Source organism: Globicephala melas, chromosome 13 (assembly GCF_963455315.2).
Source record: "Globicephala melas chromosome 13, mGloMel1.2, whole genome shotgun sequence".
NCBI classification, from domain to species: Eukaryota; Metazoa; Chordata; class Mammalia; order Artiodactyla; family Delphinidae; genus Globicephala; species Globicephala melas.
In genome coordinates this window covers 55,221,997-55,240,396 of record NC_083326.1, presented here as the reverse complement: position 1 = coordinate 55,240,396, position 18,400 = coordinate 55,221,997, and the positions used below count along the sequence as shown (strand labels likewise).

The window sequence follows — 18,400 nt, the reverse complement described above, 5'->3', positions numbered from 1 at the left end:
CGCTCTTACTTGAAAAAAGAAGTCATTACTTCAGTGTGAAAATAACCAGAGCTTCACTGAGATCCTGGCACTTTCAAAACACTCAATAAATATTTGTAAGTGAACGAATGATTGAATGAATGAATAAATGAATGCTGCGTTGTAAAAAGGAGTCCTAGAGATCGCTCCCTGCATTTTGGGGTTCACAAAATAGTATGAATTTCATTGTAACAGACTTTATCATCAATTCTTTCCTTTTAAGAAACAATTTTGACAAAGTTACAGCATTATTGGACTAATGCTGATTATTCATGCTTTGTCACTCTCAAGTTCACTACGGAATAGGTTACTACAGTACTAAGAATAATAGTGCCATCTAGTGACCCTTCTAGTTATTGTCTCTAAGAGTGCATATGACAACATCGCCTGCTCTAAAAACGATTGACCCGAGATTAAGTACAGAGTGATGTATGCAATTTGTAATATTCCCCATTTTTCTGTCCAAGAAAATTTTCCCCAAAATTTCAGTATGTGATAAACTTTCTCATCCTCGTTCATATTTCCCAGATGACAGAGCCTATTCACACCAGATTTTTCAGTAGTTTATATATGTATATTCCAAATAATGTTTTTTATCTTTTAAGACCCTTCATTTTTTTTTTAGACCTTTCAATTTTGAGATGCAACATTGATGCAATTATTTTTAAGGGTAAACTATTGAATATATACATCGATTGTAAGACATTTTGTTTTCAAAAACACTAAAATGTTAAAAAAATTACAATCAAGAAAATTCTTATGCAAGTATTTATTCATATATATGCTGAATTTAAAACTTCATTTTTATGCAATTATTTTATCAGGAAAGATGATTCATTAAATGTATAACTAAACATAATTTCAATTTTATAAATATTAATGGCTTTCATATATATGATATATAGTATATATACATTTATAAATGAGAAAAAGATGTTGATCAGGCTACAGGTATTATCTAATTAGGAAATTATAGGTTTAATGAGAAGTACCCTCACTCAAAAAGCTTAAAAGCTAGTCATGGCTCAGACACTGTGTACTTTATATATAAAGTTGAGCAAGTGGGATAACGTCTATAACTCAGTATTCTCACCTGTAAAATGGGATAATAATGCCTACCTCATCCACCTCCTAGAGTTTCGAGGATCAAATGCAATAATGAATGCTTTTAAAATTCCTGTACAATGGTAAGAAACCAGTGGTGTTACTTTCAATAATTATTTTTCTGAGAGGGCAGGTTCAGGAGCTCGACTGACTGGACTCAAATTATGGTCCCATTGGTTCCTACCTGTGTAACCTGGGGAAGTTACTTCTCTGCGCCTCAATGCTTTATCTGTAGAACAAGGATAATTAAAACAAAACAAAACAAAAACCTACCTCAAAGGCCAGTAGTGTACATGCTTAGTACAGAGCAACCATTCAGCATAGTTTTAAATACCTGAGTACAAACACACATTCCAATTGTGTTGGCCAAGGCATCAATTGTCAATTTTAGAGATCATTACTAAGTTGTTCTCAAAAAAGGAAAGATACTAAAATAGAGTTTTCATCATCATCAGTAATATTTATTGAACCAGAGAGGAAAAAGGTCCTAGCTGAGTGCCTTATAGTGCATGCTGGATTCCACTACTCTCTTTATAGATACTATGCATGAAACAGAATGGGTTACGTCAGGTCAACATAAGGCATTCAAGAGACAGTTTTTCTTGTTTTTAATCTTGAAAACTTTTTCAACCTCCCAATGTTCTCAAATCTGCCTTTAAGCAGAGCAAAAGAATAAATGCAGTTAAAATGATGCCAGAGAGCTGGTGACAAGAAAAGGCTGGAACAGAGTAAATAGGTCAGGCAGCAGAGCCACCTGTGCGACCATCTGGAGACCAAGCCACCCTCTTGACTTGCCTGGACCATAGTGATAGCCTCCTAACTGGAAGTCTTCTTGCTGCTACTCTTGCCCTCCATTCTATACTCAGCAGCAAGGTTGAGTTTTTAAAACATAATTCACATTTCTTCCCTGCCCAAAGCCCTGATTTTGCACGTAGACCAAGCAGCAAACACCATCCTTATGTCCTTCCCTTGAGCTCTCCCAGTGCTTCCGCCAGCACCTGCCTTGGAAGGACCGTCCCCTGTGAGTGGAACATCCTCCCTGACCTCCACACGGGGATCCTCTTCTCGTGATTCAGATCTCACCTCAGAGGCCCTCTCTGCACTTGCTCAAGTTCTGTGCCCCACGATACTTAGAGGTGCCTTCCTGATCTCCCACTAAGGAGCTGAGCCCCAGGAGGGTGGCGTCCTTGTTTGTCCTGCCCCCCCCAGTTATCCCCAATAGAGAACAGTGCCTGGCACATAACAGGTGACTGATAAGTATTTGTTAATGACAGTCAAGATGATCCCAGTACGCTTCCCCTTCTCCTTCTACACACGGTGACTCTGGTTTTGACACTGCATGTGACTTTACACTTGGAAGTAGAAAAGGGAGCCAGATGTGGATTCTTATTCTTGTGGGACCTCGGACAGGTGCTTTGGCTGTTCTAAACTTCAGCTCTCATATGAAAAGCAGGGATATTACTTGCCCTACTTACCTCATGGGTGGTGAGGACTAGGTCATAAGTGCGAAAGCTCTTATGAACTGCAAAGCACTTCTCTCGTACTAGACCACGAGAGTGGAACTGCTCTTTTTAAAGATGATGAAAAACCTAGAAAAATTAATTGATAGCAAGGATTTGCCTACCACAGCAAGCTCGGAAGCACAAATGTTAAACGACGTGTAAATGCATCGATTTTAAGGAGATAGAATATCAATACATTTAAGAGGGAATAGGTGTTGAACAACGTTGGGAAACTTTGTTTTTAAATGGATTTTTTTCTTTTTTTAGGTTTTTCTCTCCTACTTCTCATATTGCTTGGCCTTGAGGATGTTAAGCGAGCTCATAGCAGCCTTGTCTGTATGGTTTTCAGACCTTCCATCCAGTCTACACTCTACACTATGTGAACCACCTTCCAACTGAAGGCGGTTGGAAGATTATATTGCTTATAATCTTTGGTCCTCTATTTTTCACCTGGATAGAATTTTCTGAAATTCTGTTCCAACAATCAATGTCCCCAAGTTATTTTAAATTTCAATAATGACTACAAAACTATGTTAGAATGTAATGGAAATATCTTGACCTTTTAGGCATTTGGGGCTTTTCAGAGACAGCACAGTGGTCCCAGAATCCTCACTCTGGAGTGGGGTGCCCTGGCCTGGAGTCCCAGCTCTGACAGAGACTCAGATCAATCACTTGACTCCCTGGTGCTCAGTTCTTCCCCTTGAAATACAGGGCTAATAAAATTCTATCCCACAAGGGTGCTGGGAAGAGTCAATGAAAATCGTCTACATGCAATGCTTTACACACTGTAAATGTTCAATAATAACTATTCTTTTCTTCAGAATTTTGCCTCATGTTCCTAGACTCAAATCAGTAAAACATTCAGCGTTTTCTCAGATACATTCTATATTTATCATTCAATAATTTAAACATCTGACTTACCAGAAGCATGAAAGAAACTAAGGTACAACCAGTTTTTACTGTATAATGATGTTATTTAACTTATACTGAAGAACACTGTCCCATACATGTGAACAATCAGTTTTACTATGGAATCTGAATTATACGAACTTGAAAATCTAAAAAAGGACTACCCCCAACTACCAGTTATTTAACTTTCCATTATATTACATCTGAGTCAGCATAATCTTTATTTCAAAATAGCATTTTTATTATATAAAAATGTAAAAATCCAGCAAAACCAGAAATACCGGATATATTTTCCTGGGCTTTCACATTTGTTGATTTTTATTCGCAATGCTTTTTCTCAATACAATTTACAACCTCATCCCCATTTGCAGTCTGATTATACAAGTGCTAAGTGGCAGAAAGGTCTAGAATAAATACACCAAAAAAGAGGCAAAGCTGTGAAACTAAGTTGCATGCAACAGGTCTATGAGGGGGGAAGTGTCTGGGAAATAAAACAGAGTAAGACAAAGTAATTGGAAAGTCTTAGCTCAAGTTCTTTTCAATCATCTTTGTCTTTTGCTCCATGTTTAAGGATGCGCGTGAACTCAATGTAATTGAAATTCCCCTTTTTGTCAATAGGTGCTTCTCTATACAGCTCATCCACTTCCTCATCTGTAAACCGATCTCCCATCGTGGTCAGCAGCTCTCGAAGGTAATCCTCCTGAATGGTGCCTGGAAGGCAGCAGAAAAAGGGGAGTTGCAAACACTTCCCGGCACTTTAATGATTTGGTTCTCAACTACGTCAATCTTACAAGATATTTCAGAACATACATATTTACCTGAACAATATAAAGCAATATATAACCATATCCTTATCTTTTCCTATTATTTTTAGAGTTCTTTATTAATATTAGATTAAATCATTTACAAAGTCAGTTAGTAGATCATACGCTTACAAAATTAATTTGAAGCGAGTATTTTCCAGAGGAGAAAAAAAAAACCTTGTATTTCAGGGATATTAAAAAAAAAAAAGGCAGATACCCAGAACAAAAGGGCAGCGTTGCCAAGACCAAACGTGCACGAAGGACGGTGCAGTTTTAATAGGTAGCAAGGGGGAAGGAGGATGCGAGGTGTATGTGAGGAGGCGATGCGCGTGGCTGAGCAGAGGGTTAACGCAGAAGCAAAGGGGAAAACGAGAGAAATCAGAAAACGGAACAGCAGGGCTTTCTTCACACATTTTTAAATAATAAGGGAAAAAACCCGAAGATTTTAATTGTCCAAGTTAGTTAACTATACTTTCTGGTGAAACTTAAAGTTTCTTGAAGCAGTATATTGTCTAAGAAACACTATTTAAAAGAAAATTCTCCCTTTGGCTGCCAGGAAGCTCAGAACCAGATTCAAAGATTAACACCACAAACCGTGTAGCTTTATGGCCTACCCTGTGTTCTAGCCATTCTTGGTCGACTGTCCTATCGTAAATGATAGTTTCCCTCTACTCATTTTTAAAAATTTATATTTTGCTAATCTTTCTCATTCCCTAAAAAGTGTTTCACATAGTCTGGAATGAGGGTGGGCATAAACAAAGAGTGCTCACCAGTTGCTTCTTCATCAAAGCAAGCAAAAGCGTTTCTGATGACATCTTCTGGGTCTGTGCCATTCAGCTTCTCCCCAAACATGGTAAGGAACATGGTGAAGTTTATGGGCCCTGGAGCCTCATTCATCATGGCTTCGAGGTACGCATCGGTTGGATTCTTCCCTAGAAAATCGCACATTTTAACATTTAAGGACGAAGAACTCATTTCAATAAATAATTATTCTGTTATTGTTATGTTCCCCAACATATTTTTAAAAGTTACATCACCATCACACGAAACTAATATTTCAATTAACTTACATTAAGAACATTTAAAAAAGACAATTTTTAACAACATAAAAAAATCTTTGCTACATCATAAATAAAATGCATTCTGGGCTTAGGTTGAATACTGTCCATTCACTGATACTTCCTGCAACTTTTCCTTCACTATTTTTCATTAAAAATAAAACACACACATGAAACTATGAACCAGGTAATGCCACATTACTACATCTTGAATGCTGATAACATTAAAGATCCATCAGGGCATTTCAATACTGGTTGTTTAAAAAATCTAAATATTCATATTTCTAACTGCAGTAAGTTGCCTATAATTGGTATGCTTCAAACAATTTATTTATAAGTTGGTCATTTAAGCTGAAACTATTAGGTTGGTTTAGAACTGGGAGCTCATTTTATTTATTATTTAAAATTAATTAATTAATCAATCTGTTTATTATTTATTTATGGCTGCATTGGGTCTTCGTTGCTGCGCGTGGGCTTTCTCTAGTTGCGGCGAGAGGGGGCTACTCTTCGTTGTGGTGCGCGGGCTTCTCATTGCGGTGGCTTCTCTTGTTGTGGAGCACAGGCTCTAGGCACGCGGGCTCTAGAGTGCAGGTTCAGTAGTTGTGGTACGTGGGCTTAGTTGCTCCGTGGCATGTGGGATCTTCTTGGACAAGGGCTCAAATCCGTGTCCCCTGCACTGGCAGGCGGATTCTCAACCACTGCACCACCAGGAAGTCCCTGGGAGCTCATTTTAAACAATGTTATGTTCTATTTGGTTGTCAGACATATCCCCAGATGCTGTTTACTCGTATTGCTGAAATATAGTCTTGTTTAGTATTGTTCATGATGGGAAACCTTAATCTCAGTTCCAACCAAGGACACTTCTCCCTCTTCTGGTACGGTGGTGAGGGAACTCCCCTGACCCTCCCCTCGAAGTTGGGAGAAATTCCCCTGGAGTGGCCACATATGGTGGGAGTAACAAAGAGCTTCTCTTTGTCCTGGCATGTGTGAGGTCCACATGGTGCAGAAAAGCAGCACTGAACGAAGGGTCTGGAATAGTGGGTTTGAATCCCAGTTCTGCCACTGACTGTGTGCCCTGGGACAAGGTGGAAACTGTCTAGGGTTTAATGGTCTAGTTAAACTTGGTATCTGAAAGGTCCCTTCCAACATTAAGTTTGTATGATTCTCCAGGAAAAGAGTATCCATGTCAGCATCTCACTATTATACCCAACTAAGTGCTAATGACAGTCAAGTCTAGAATTATGGTTCATATGTAAGTTTTACTCCCAGGAATCTGGGTGAAATTTAAGTGCCAAGTTGGCATCTGTCTTCCTGCATTACAACCTTCACTCATTATACCTATTCAACATATCGATACAAAATTAGCCCAAAATTAATCTCAAGATTCTTCGAGTAAGTGAAAGTAGCTAAAAAGGACTACTTTTCTACCTCCAGATTTAACCCGACTCTCTTGCAGCAATTTTTGGGGGTAAAAAGTGTAACCCAAAGGTGTCAAGAGAACATGGGTACGAAAAAGACACAGGGATTTAAAATGAATTGGCTTAGGCTAAGCACCTATGGACCCATTCAAGGCATCTAATATAATTTGTTGATTTAAAAGGTAAATATGTATCTCTAAAGGCATGGCATTCCCCAAAATGGAAGTTCCCCAAAGTCTCTTACTCTACCATCACTCATTCATCCAACAAAAATTAACTGAGCATCTACTAGGACCAGGGGATAGGCTTGAGTGTTTGATCTTTGTAATACAACTCAGGCCCTCAATTCTCCTCGGTGGCCTTCTTCAGTAGTGACCTGCTCCCCAAAGGACACTTAGTACTTAGCTATTCAGAGTGTGGAAAACACTGGGACCCACCCCACCTGCAAGTCAACAAGTCAGATCAGTATCTTGACTCAACTCTCACTGTGAATAAAGGCCATGTTGCAAGACTCAACTCTCACTCTGAATAAAGGCAATGTTGCAAAATGTTAACAGCTCGTGAATCTGAGTAAAGGATGGATGCGTGTTCATTACACCGTTCTTTCAACTTTTTATAGGCTTAAAAAATTTCAAAATAACACACTAGGAGAAAAAAATAACAGAGACGAACAAAATCATGTGGTTACTAAAAAGAAAAAAGTAACAAAATTCTCTCTCTTTGTCCTCTGGCCCTTGAACTGCCCTTTCTGGCTCATGGTCAGACACAGAAACGTTAGAGTGCAGAGCCGACCTGTGGGCCATCCCTGACTTGTGCCCCCTTCCCTGCCCGTCATTCTGGCCTATCAAGAACCCCCTGACTTGATACTCCTTTCTTCCAACTGTAAAATCAGTGCCAATTCAGGCAGGACATGGAGGACTTTCCCCTCTTTCCTTAAGATCAAAATAACAAAATCATATAAGGAACAGTAAATTAACACCGACATAGCCAGAATGACAAAGGGCAGTTTATGTTTGCTTTAAATCCTGTATCTTTAAATGAAATATTGCCATTTGCAGCAACATGGATGGGTCTAGAGATTATCATACTAAGTGAAGTAAGTCAGGCAGGCAAAGACAAATGTTACATATCACTTGTATGTGGAATCTAAAAAAAAAATTATTAATCAACTTATTTACAAAGCAGAAACAGACTCACAGACATAGAAAACAAACTTATGGTTACCAAAGGGGAAAGATGTGGGGGGAGGGATAAATTAGGGGTTTGGGATTAACAGATACACACCACTATACAAAAAATAGATAAACAACAGGATTTACTGCATAGCACAAGTATCTATACTTAATATCTTGTAATAAATCTACAGTGGAAAAGAATCTGAAGCTGTACACCTGAAACTAACACAATATTGTAAATCAACTATAGCTAAATAAATGTGTAAAAATAAATCGATAAATCTTCTATCTTTACATTTATTTTCTTTAATTATAAAAAATATATATAAATTGTGGAAGCTCCCTTCCCTGTGTTCCCTTTTTTTAGGAGCACTGCCCTTCCTCCCTGAGATGGTCGTTATCACTTATGACCGTCACCTCTGTCATATAACCTGTCCTCAACTTTTATTACTTAATACATTATATTATTGTCCACACTTTTTGTTTAAGATTCTGGTATCTTGCCATCTAGTCATCCCCTGGCTTTTCACCTTGTAGACCTATCATATTTAGCTAACAGGAACGGAAGCCTGCCTAGCCACAGTGGCAGCCAGGCCCCCACCCCCGAAGGCATATCCTCTTATGACGGGCCAAGCCTCAGTATGGTGTCTCCCACCCAGCATCTCTCAAGAGGCCTTTGAGACCAGGAGATTAATATCTGTACATCACACAAAAAATAATTCATAAAACGCTAATTATTTTGGGGAAGCAGGAATATTAAGAACATAAAAGTCTACCTAGAGAAGCAAGCATATCATGCAAGTCTTCCTTGTCGATGAAACCATCTCTGTTCTGATCGATCATGTTGAAGGCCTCCTTGAACTCCTGAATCTGTGACTGGTCAAACATGGCGAACACGTTGGAGGTTGCGCGCTGGGGGCGCTTCTTGGTCTTGGTCTTTGCCTTTTTGCTAGACATGGTGGCGGTTTAATCCTAGAGTTAAAAAGGAACATAAAGCAAAACAGAATGCATAAAAACATAAAGCAAAAAAAAAGAATTCACAACACCTAAAGTTAGTGAGAAAAAATATTTCAATGTATTGTAGAATTATTACTTTATTTGGGTGGGAATATACATATAAACTTTATTTCCAATGTCACAATTAAACAGCTAGGACAAAAGCAGTTTTGAAGAAACAGAATAGAAATTATTGATGTGGCTTCATCCCAAACTTCACGAACCTCATTTTTATTAAATGTGAATGAGTTTTAAAGCACATAGCAATAGATCACATTTACCGAGTGCTACTACGTGCCAAGCACTGTTATGAGGGCAGGGGGCTCCCCTAAAGAGAAAGGCTACAAAGCGGACATCTTACTTTCACAAGGATTGTCCCATTTAACCCTCACAACAATCCTCTGCAGTAGGTACACCTTTTAACTTCATTTTACCACCAATATTGCATAACCTCTCTGAGCCTTGGTTTCTTCCAAAAAATGGTCTGAAAACCAGGGAACCTCACTCGACCCTCAGTTTTACAGCGAAACACAGTATCTACTCCAATGCAAGTGAGAATTAAATGAGATAACATATGCAAAGAGACTAGTATAGTTACTGTAAGGTACATGCTCAAAAGGCTCTCATTTAAAAAAAAACATCAATGGGACTTCCCTGGTGGTCCAGTGGATGAGACTCTGCACTCCCAATGCAGAGGGCCCAGGTTCGATCCCTGGTCAGGGAACTAGATCCCACATGCATGCTGCAACTAAGAAATCCGCATGCTGCAACTAAAGATCCCGCGTACCACAACTAAATATCCCACATGCCACAACTAAGACCCAGTGCAGCCAAAATAAATAAATATATTTTTAAAAAAAATCATCAAAATGTATCTTTAGTCTTGTATCTCTTCTAGCTACATCCTCATTTCCCCTTTCCCTTGACAAAACTTTTAGAATAGTACTCTACTACTCAACTCTCTCCATTTTCTCATTTTCCCAATCACTCCTCAATTCTCCGTAATACACCTTTAGTGGTGGCCCGATACTCTACTGAAAGCCACCAATGTTTTAAATGTCAAAAAGAATGGACACTTCTCATTCCTTTTTTTTTGGGCCACCACGTGGCTTGCAGGATCTTAGTTTCCCAACCGGGGACTGAACCCGGGCCCTGGCTGTGAAAGCTCCGAGTCCTAACCACTGACCGCCAGGGAATTCCCTTCTCATTCCATTATTTGCAGTTTTAAATGATGTAAATAAATACAACACAAAAATACTCCTGGCTTTGGAATCAGAAAAATCTTGAGTCTGAATCTCAGCTTCACCATTTCTTGAAAACCCATGGACATCAGAATAATTGTTTGCTCCACTGTCGTTCGTATTCAATGTTCACTACTGCCCTATGAGGTAGGTAATACCTAGGTTTAAAAAAAAAAAAAATCAACGGCCCTTGTAAGAGAGGTGTGGCCTCTGTCCTCAGCTCCTGGGAGGTAATCTCTAAGCTCTTAGAATGTTCTGCCTGGTATATCTGGGGTCTTGGGTCACACCAGAGAGTCTAACAATGTGATTTATCATGGGGGCTCTGGGTGAGGTGTTAATCAGCTTGGCCTCTAGAGGAACTGGAGACTGAAGTCAGCCTAGGAGTGGGGACAGTATCTAGGGGACAGAGCCGCAGTAAAAACTATGGCTATGAGGGGTCAAGCAAGCTCTCTGGCAGGCCATACTCCATGCTCACCGCCACGCCTTGCTGCCAGGAGAGGTCAACACTGCGCATGGAGAGGACCACTGGAAGCTAAGCATTTGGAATTCTCCTGGACTCCATACCACGAGTCTCTTCCCTTGGTTGACTTTAATCTGAATCCTTTTACTGCAGTAAACCATAACCATAGGTGTAACAGCTATCAGTGAGTTCTGTAAGTTCTAGCGAATTACTGAACCTGAGGGTCGTCTTGGGGAACGAAACTTGGAATTGGTGTCAGAAATGAGGGTGGCCTTAGGGACCGTTCTCTAACTCTGCAGCCTCGCAGTGTGAAAGCAGGTGACTGGTGAGGGCAGTGGCTGGGCAAGGGAATTCTGGACCTGGGTCTCCGGGACTTCCGGTCTTGGACTTTTAACCTACATTGTTTTAGTTTGTTTGCAGTTTTTTTTTGTTTTTTGCGGTACACAGGCCTCTCACTGTTGTGGCCTCTCCCATTGCGGAGCACAGGCTCCGGACGCGCAGGCTCAGCCGGCCCAGCAGCTCCGCGGCATGTGGGATCTTCCCAGACGCAGGCACGAACCCGTGTCCCCTGCATCGGCAGGTGGACTCTCAACCACTGCACCACCAGGGAAGCCCTGTTTGCAGTTTTGAAGCACGTCAGCCTTAGAGTCCTTACTTTAACATTTCAACTCCTTCCCCTCCGGGCATACATGGCCTGAGTAAATGTTAATTTCTTCTCCTTCCTGTAACTAGCTAGTCATGTGACCTTAGTTACATTGAAGGTTCAATCGGAGACAGAATGTGGTCCACTAGCAAGGCACTTGACTCTGCTTTACTTCTTCCTCACATTCCAAAACTGCTGGATTAAAATTCTTTCTCATGCTAAAAATTCTATGATTCTATTTCTTCAAGATTCAAAAGATATAAAAGACAGTAGATCTGAAGCCAAGAATTAATTCTCTCCCTCAGTATCAGCAAACTATGTCTGCAATAGTCATTTAGAAAAACCTCCCAAAGAGAAAATCTTTATTTTTAAAAAATAATCAGTTGTTTCATGCAAACGCTACAGCTAACCCAAAAGTATATTATATTTAAACATTTTTGAAACTTAGTTGGAGTTCTCCAAGAAGCTGATGCCAAGAAGAGACTGCACATGCAAGGATCTTTATTATGGAAAATGCCTGGGAGCGAGAATGAGGAGGTAACCCAGTAAGGCTAGAAAAGCCGTTATACCGTGAGCAAGTCTGAGCCGCCACTCAAAACCTGTTACAGAGCAGGTATGGCTCAATGAAATGACACCATGATCTCTTTAAAAAGAAAAACAGTTTACGTTTTCTCTGTACTTCATTTAAAACCAGTGCACGTTTATATTTGTATATAAATATACAAAGTACACACAGAAAATATCAACTGATAATAAAACCTCAGCTGAAAAGTGAGGCAAGGTTGTTGCAAAACAGTCACTCTAAAGAGAACTCTGGCGCCCAAAGAATCTACCACCCTCTCTGTCCTTATCTTCTGAGATACGTATCTTGGCTTTCTCCACTTTCTCACTTCCCACTCATCACAATCTGGCTTTCTCTTCTCTATTTGCAAGTGCTTTCCAATTGTCAAATCTGGTCTAAGTCTCCTTGGACCATTCTGCTATATTTGACACCGTTTTATCCCTCTTCTCTTCAGGCCTCAACAACTCTTGGCCTTGATGAACTGTAACAGTAGAAATGAACTGTCCCAATGGAACGAGATCCCAAGGTTCCCAGCCTTTAAGACTTTACACTCTAACAAGGGAGACTCCTGAAGATCACATTTAGTTTCAGTAAAATGCTGTATTTGACTCGGTGACACCAACCTCCTCTCAGTTCTATTTCTATGCCTGGTCCTCCTCCATTTTCTTGTTAGGCTCTTATCTTCTCCACTCACTTTAATATTCACATTTCCGAGTATTCTCACAGTCCATGGCTTATTAAATTCTTTTCACTCTGTGTTCCTTGGATGATCTCATCGGCTCTCACTGTTCTGACAACACCTATGACTCCCACGTCTGTATCCTCAGGGCTGACCCTTCCCTTGAGCTGTGGAGTCAAACAGCCAATTGTGCTTGTGAAAGGCACCCATTTTCATATCCCAGACATTCAGAATCAACATGTTAGAAACAAAATTCATTATCTTCCCCTCCTAAACTTTCTCAACTTTGTTTCCTGTCAGTTAATGGCACCATCGTTTACGCCCTCACCAAGCCAGAAACATGCAAGTCATCCCTGACTCATCCCTCTCACTGATGAACCAAGCCTGCCTCTTAAATATTCATCAGACTTGCTCATCTTCCTCATTCTTCTGCCACCACCCTATGCTGGGCCCTCATCACCTCTTTGTGTAGAATATTTCATTGGCCAACTAACCAACCTCCTTGCTTTTTGGTCCCCTCTAGACTATCCTTTATCTTCCAGCCAGAGGTGTGTAAAACATGAATACGACCATATCATTCCCTTTTGAGAAATTGTCGGCTCTCCACTGTCTACAGGCCAAAGTACAAGTTCCTGAGCATGACACACACACCTTTCCCTGCTCTAGGATGACCTTTCAGCCTCATCGCTGCCATTCTCTGCTTTGTACTTTTCCTTCAGCAACACCAAACTATTGGTACTAGTATGTGCCCAAGGCACCATGCAGTTTAACTCATGTATTTGTTCTCACTATTTTTCTAGCCCCCAAATGCCTTAGGACCAGAGAGAATTAAAAGTCTACTCAACTTATGGCTACTACCATTTGCTGAGTGACTCCTATGCTAGGTACTCGGGTGCACTAAATTCAACATGCCTGCTTTACACATGGAGGAACTGAATATCAAAATATGTTATTAAACAACTTGCCCAAGGTCACCTGGTGGCAGAGCTAGAATGCAACGCCATTTGTTAAAGGTGATTTTACCTATATATTTTTTTACCTCATACAATTCTGCTAGTTATTTTTTTTACCACAAAAAGTTTCTTAAACTTTCAGTACTTACCAATATAGTCCAACACTGATTTCTGAGCAGCTACTTTCCTCTAAATTTAATTCCTAGTGAAACTCTGTTTTCAAATAAATTCAAACTATGCTGGGGAAACCAATGTATAGACTAGAAGTGCACAGTGGAATGGGAAGAAAATAAGATATGAATGGCCTTCCCTGCAACCGTGCAATTGGGTTTATCACATGGCAGTATTTCCTATCAGTCATGGCTTTGGTTTGGGTAAAGGCTTGAAATCTTTACGTACGACTGTGAAATTACTACTTGACCTATAAATATTAAAGGAAAAAAACCCACCAAACCCCATCCTTAGTTACAAAAAATATCCATTTAGAACATAGCATATAAGGTAACAAATAAGCCTTAACAGGAATAAACAAAAGTCTTACTTCCTCTTCAAAATTTTTATTTCATTATTTTTGTATATTTCTGATACAGAGTGAACTAAAGGTTATATGTAGTATTTTTAGAGGTTAAAGAAGGGCAGGGATATAGGAATACCGGTATTATAGGTAGTTGTGGTGTCAACACATTTAGGTCATAATCTAAATTTTTGCAAAATCACCTGCTATACTGATGTGCAAATCAAAACATGGGCACTATAACCATTAATAAGCAGAAACTGCTTGTGAACTTCATCCAGGCTATATGGCTTTATTGGAAGCCTGGAAAAGATGCTCATGGAGCATATTCTATTAGCTACCTATGAAACATCTAAGTCAGCGAGGTGCTGCTACCACATGGCGGGTAAATATGGCTCTCACAACAGCTAACCTCTGGTTTCAATCTTGGCTACATTAGAATCATCTTGGAAGTTTTTTTTTTTTTAAGTCTTTGTTACAATATTGCTTCTGTTTTTTTATGTTTTTTGGACAGGAGGCACGTGGGATCTTAGCTCCCTGACCAGGGGTTGAACCCACACCCCCTGCATTGGAAGGCGAAGTCTTAACCACTGGACTGCCAGGGAAAGTCCCATCTTGGAAGTTTTTAAAAAGTGATGTCCAGGTCCTGGTCTAGTACAACTGAAACTGAATGTCTACAGGTGAAGTCTATGAATCTGTATTTTTAAAATGCAGCAGGTGATTCCAATATATAGTGAGGGCTGAGAACCACTGAGTTAAACACTTAGAAGGCACTGACCGTGGTTCTGAGTTCTTGGCTGATGCCTTGTAATAACAGATTAATAACAGAAAAACAAACACACCGTTTATTAACACGTATACCTCATGTATACATGGGGAGATACCCAGGGAAAATCCAACTCTCAGAGGTGGCTTAGAACTCTGGCTTAAATATCATCTTCAGCTGAAGCCAAAAGAAGAAAGGCATGTGTGGAGGGGAGAGGCTAGGTATGGAAGGTTAAAAGCACAGCATAAACAAGGGTAAGGCTTCTCTTGTAGATTTAAGTCACGGCCTTCTCCATTAAGAGTCTAAAGTTGTCTCCAGAGAGTAACCTTTGTCCTGCCTGGTAGAGAGGGAAAGAAGAACACCTCTGTAAATGTGTGTCCTGCTTTTAGGCACATTGGGGGAGGGCAAAGAGCCTTTCTTGTGTCTGCTTTCTTCTCAATTGCCTTCAGCTCAAAATAATCTTCATGCCAAAGTGGCATATCTTGGGGTGGCATATTCTGCCACCCTTCATAACTAACAGGATATTGTGAAAATGATGGAGTGCGACTTTGTCATAATATTGTAGATGTTGCTGGTTCTACCATGCTCTTTCAGATCACTCAATCTGGGGAAAGCCAGCACCAGGTCTACAGGGTACTATACACAACTCCACGGAGAGGTCCATGTGGCAGGGAACTGAGGCCTCCTGCCAACAGCCAGCACCAACTTGCCAGCCAGGTGAGTCAGCCATCTTGGAGGTTGATCCTCTTTCAAATGACTGCAAACCCAGCTGACATCTGGACTGCAACTCCAGGAGATCCTGAGCCAGACCAGAGCTGCCCAGCTAAGTTGCCCTGCAATTCCTGACCCTCAGAAGCTCTTTATTGTTTTCTTAAGGTGCTAAGTTTGGGGGTAATCTGTTATATAGCTATAGAAAACTAATAAAGCCGTTGTGTTTCCTTGGCATCTTTAATATTCAATAGGGCAATGCCTTTATTTCAGAATTATAGCCGAAGAATTTTTAAAACCTCAAAGGGGCCACAGCCAAGTTTGCACTGGGTAGGGAAATTTTCTATTCCTGGTTAGCAAATTTTAATTCCTTTTATTCGATTTCTCTCCAAGTTCTGTGGGTTCCTCTTTTAAGTGCAACAGAGTCACCCCTTCTTCAACATTCCCATCACCCCCTGGATATGACTCCGCAAAATATGGCTTTTCTCTATGGTTTACCCATGGTTCAGCATAAACTCCACTGGACTCTCCCCAAGAAATCCATAACAAAAAGTACCTGGAACAAAGAGTGCTAATAAGAGTGCTAAATATGTGCTAGGCACTGGTCTAAGCATTTCATATGTATTAATATATGTAATTCTCACAACAACTTATTACATAGGCACTGTTATTATCCCCATTTCTCAAATGAAAAATTAGGGCAAAGAGAAAAAATCATCTGTCTGCAGCCACAGCTAGAAAAACGCAGAGCTTAGACGCAGGATCATACTCAGGAAGTCTAGCCCAGAGCTTGCACCACTAGCTCCAAACATCCTGCGTGTAGGCGGCAGAATTTCTCCACCATGAAAATGTGGAGAGCTGGTTGGGGGTAAGAAGCAAAGTCACCACATCTAAAGTGCGGAACGGGGAAGAAAGACCCCAAAGCTGCCGGCAATGAAAATCATCCCTAGATATATGCTGTCTTCGAATCTTGGGAGAGGGACAACTGGCTCCATTTAGGGGATCCCAGTCCTTTTATCTTTCCTAAGCCCAGCAACCCTCACCTGGGACCTGTCCTTCAGAAGCTGCAGTTCCTCTTGTCCACACTGAGTCTCATTAAAGCATAAATGCGTATCGAGTAGGTCATCACAGAAGCTGTTTTATTCAACAGAGCCAGAACAAACAAGAAGCCGTGCACTTAACCATGAGGAACGTCCACCTAATGCTCAGAGAAAATGGGTGGCAGCAGGTGAACCCCTCAAGTGACCTTGGGCAAATTATCTCACCTCGCTGGGTTTCAATTATAAATCGAAAGATAACCTATAAGTTTCTTTTGAATTCTAAAATGGTACAATTCTTTTCTTACCAAAGGACCACTGCAAATCCGTCCGAAACCAAGGCTGCCAAACTAATCCTTTAAACACCCCTTTCTTCATCTCACTCCCTTAGTGAAGAATCCAAAATGACTCCCGAATGTCTCTTACATAATCTTTCATTTCTCATCAAGTTTGCAAGACATCCGTGAAACGGCCCCACTGATCTACCTATTTCCAACTATTATTCATTACAGTTCTGTTCCGTTCGGGCTGGTCTCCTTTTCACACGACACAATTCACACCTTTTGAGCTTTTGGTCTTGTTACCTCCTACCACAGATACAGCCAGAAATACTAACGTTCTCCCCACCAGGGCTAAGTCCAAGGCCTTCAATGAGGTCACGATTCTCTTTTTCAGAAAACCTTTCCTGATTTTTGCTATTTGTCCTCTTCTTCAGTCAGCACGAATGAAGTAAATCTTTACAAGATGCAAGGTGCTGCGAAGAGTCACAACTCCTTTGGAAATCGTTACATTTAGCCGATATCAACTCGGCGCTCCGGGCAAGAACCACGCACCAGCGGACCCCTGTACCCCCAAAGCATCCAGCCCTGTGGGCTAAGCAGACACCCAAACCCACCGACCGGGCCGGCGGGGAGCGGGGCTGCGGCCGCCGAGGCGCCAGGTGTGTGAAGCCGTCGGGTGACGCAGCGCAGGGGACAGGCCGACTCAGCCAGCAGGGCAGTTCCCCAGCCCGGTTCCATCTGCCCCAGCCTCCCGTACCCTCGACGTCCAGGGCCGGGCTGGCCGCGGCCGGACCTCCTCGCCAACCTTCCCTGCCCCACCGACAGGTCCCGCAGTCCCCGCCCCCCGGCCGGCCGGCCGGCCCACTGGCCGGGGTCTGGCGGCGGCGAGAGGTCGGAGGGGCGGGGCACCGGGGCGGCCCCAGGTGTGTCGCGCGCGGGGGGCGAACGCCACTCACCGCGGCCGGACACCAGCACCAGAAGCCGGACTGCCTGCTCGAGACGAACGAGGCGAAGAACGCGGAACTGCAGCTGGGATGCAGCGTTAGAGCGGCGACACCCGCACTTCCTGCCTCGGGAGGCGGACCGGAAGTCGCACCGGAAGTCGAGGCGGGATCCAACCCCGGGTGGAGGGATGCGCTGCGGTTCTCGCTCCGCTCGAGGCCGAGTCCACCTTGTCCACCTGGGCGCGAGGCTGGGGCCGACGACCACGGCTTGGGTTTTCGTGGTGTTTCTCGGGCCGTGCGGTCTGAGGCAGGCGCAGCGCGGCCGGGGCGCCGCGGCCCGCTCACCTCCCCGCTTTCCTCCCCCGCCGCTCGCGGCATGTCCCGCGGCCCTTCCGCATTCCCGGGCCGGCTCGGGGCCGGCATGGAATTTGACCCGGCTGGGCGGGCGCGAGCCCTCGAGGTTTGGGGGTCTGCGGGCGCCGCCCACCCAGGGCTGCCCGAGTTAGCAGGTAAAAGTAGACCTCACCTGGTTACACTTGAACTTCAGATAAAACGAGCAATTTTTTAGGTTCCGTCCCGCGCCACACTGGGGAAGGTAAGAGGGCTGCGGCCGAGCGGTCTCCGCCTGC

The 18,400-nt window shown here is 42.2% G+C and overlaps 1 protein-coding gene and 1 non-coding gene across 2 annotated transcripts; one reads left to right on the top strand and one right to left on the bottom strand.

Moving 5' to 3' along the window:
• Positions 1–1,558: 1,558 nt before the first annotated feature.
• Positions 1,559–17,942, bottom strand: LOC115842071 (myosin regulatory light chain 12B). Its single transcript, XM_030836679.3, has 4 exons — positions 17,784–17,942; positions 8,764–8,959; positions 5,107–5,268; positions 1,559–4,244 (listed from the first exon to the last, which is right to left on the bottom strand). The coding sequence occupies exons 2-4, from the start codon at positions 8,942–8,944 to the stop codon at positions 4,072–4,074; spliced, it is 516 nt and encodes a 171-aa protein (XP_030692539.2). The 5' UTR covers positions 8,945–8,959; positions 17,784–17,942; the 3' UTR covers positions 1,559–4,071.
• On the top strand, positions 9,635–9,707 carry TRNAG-CCC (transfer RNA glycine (anticodon CCC)). The gene has a single exon. It is a non-coding gene; the product is annotated as a tRNA-Gly (tRNA).
• Positions 17,943–18,400: the final 458 nt, after the last annotated feature.